At 34.8% G+C, this 534-nt stretch overlaps 1 protein-coding gene across 1 annotated transcript in view; it reads left to right on the plus strand.

Annotated features, from left to right (window-relative positions):
* The window catches only part of SYNPR (synaptoporin), a 362,501-nt gene that overhangs the window by 354,264 nt on the left and 7,703 nt on the right, over positions 1 to 534 (plus strand). The window contains exon 5 of the mRNA XM_011980358.1: positions 461 to 532. Coding sequence (XP_011835748.1) covers positions 461 to 532 — 72 coding nt within the window. The remainder of the gene's footprint in view (positions 1 to 460; positions 533 to 534) is intronic.

Below are 534 nucleotides of genomic sequence, written 5' to 3' on the forward strand. Positions count from 1 at the left end.
CAGATCTGTCTACATGTTTGGAATCACGACAACTTGGTGGTTAAGAACTTGGACTCAGTATTCAGGTTGCCTGGGTTTGAATCCTGATGCCATCAAAAATTATCTGTGAAGTCTCAGACAAGCTATTCAACTGTTCTCTATGTTAGTTTGACATCTGCAAATAGAATGATGTACCATTCCTTACAGGGATGTTAGGTGTGGGTTATAGAGTCCTTAGCATCGTTCCTGGGATATAGTAAGCATTTAATAAATATGACTATTTATATTTATTTTATAGAAAGATAAATATAATATCATAAAGCTTTCTTTTATTTGTTTTTCAAAATGTTTTCGCTGGTTCCAGTGCTATGGGATCTTAAATTTTTCCAAAAAGCAAACCAAATAGTTATATAAAGAAATCAACTTGTTTCTAGAACTCACATTTTCTTTTACCGTTTTGTCTTCTGGTTTGTTTCTGTAGGACTTCATTGTCACTGTAGTCTTTTCGTTCTTGTGGTTGGTGGGTTCATCAGCTTGGGCAAAAGGACTGTCTGA

The sequence above is a fragment of the Mandrillus leucophaeus genome, unplaced genomic scaffold (genome assembly GCF_000951045.1).
Source record: "Mandrillus leucophaeus isolate KB7577 unplaced genomic scaffold, Mleu.le_1.0 Scaffold210, whole genome shotgun sequence".
In the NCBI taxonomy this organism is placed as follows: domain Eukaryota; kingdom Metazoa; phylum Chordata; class Mammalia; order Primates; family Cercopithecidae; genus Mandrillus; species Mandrillus leucophaeus.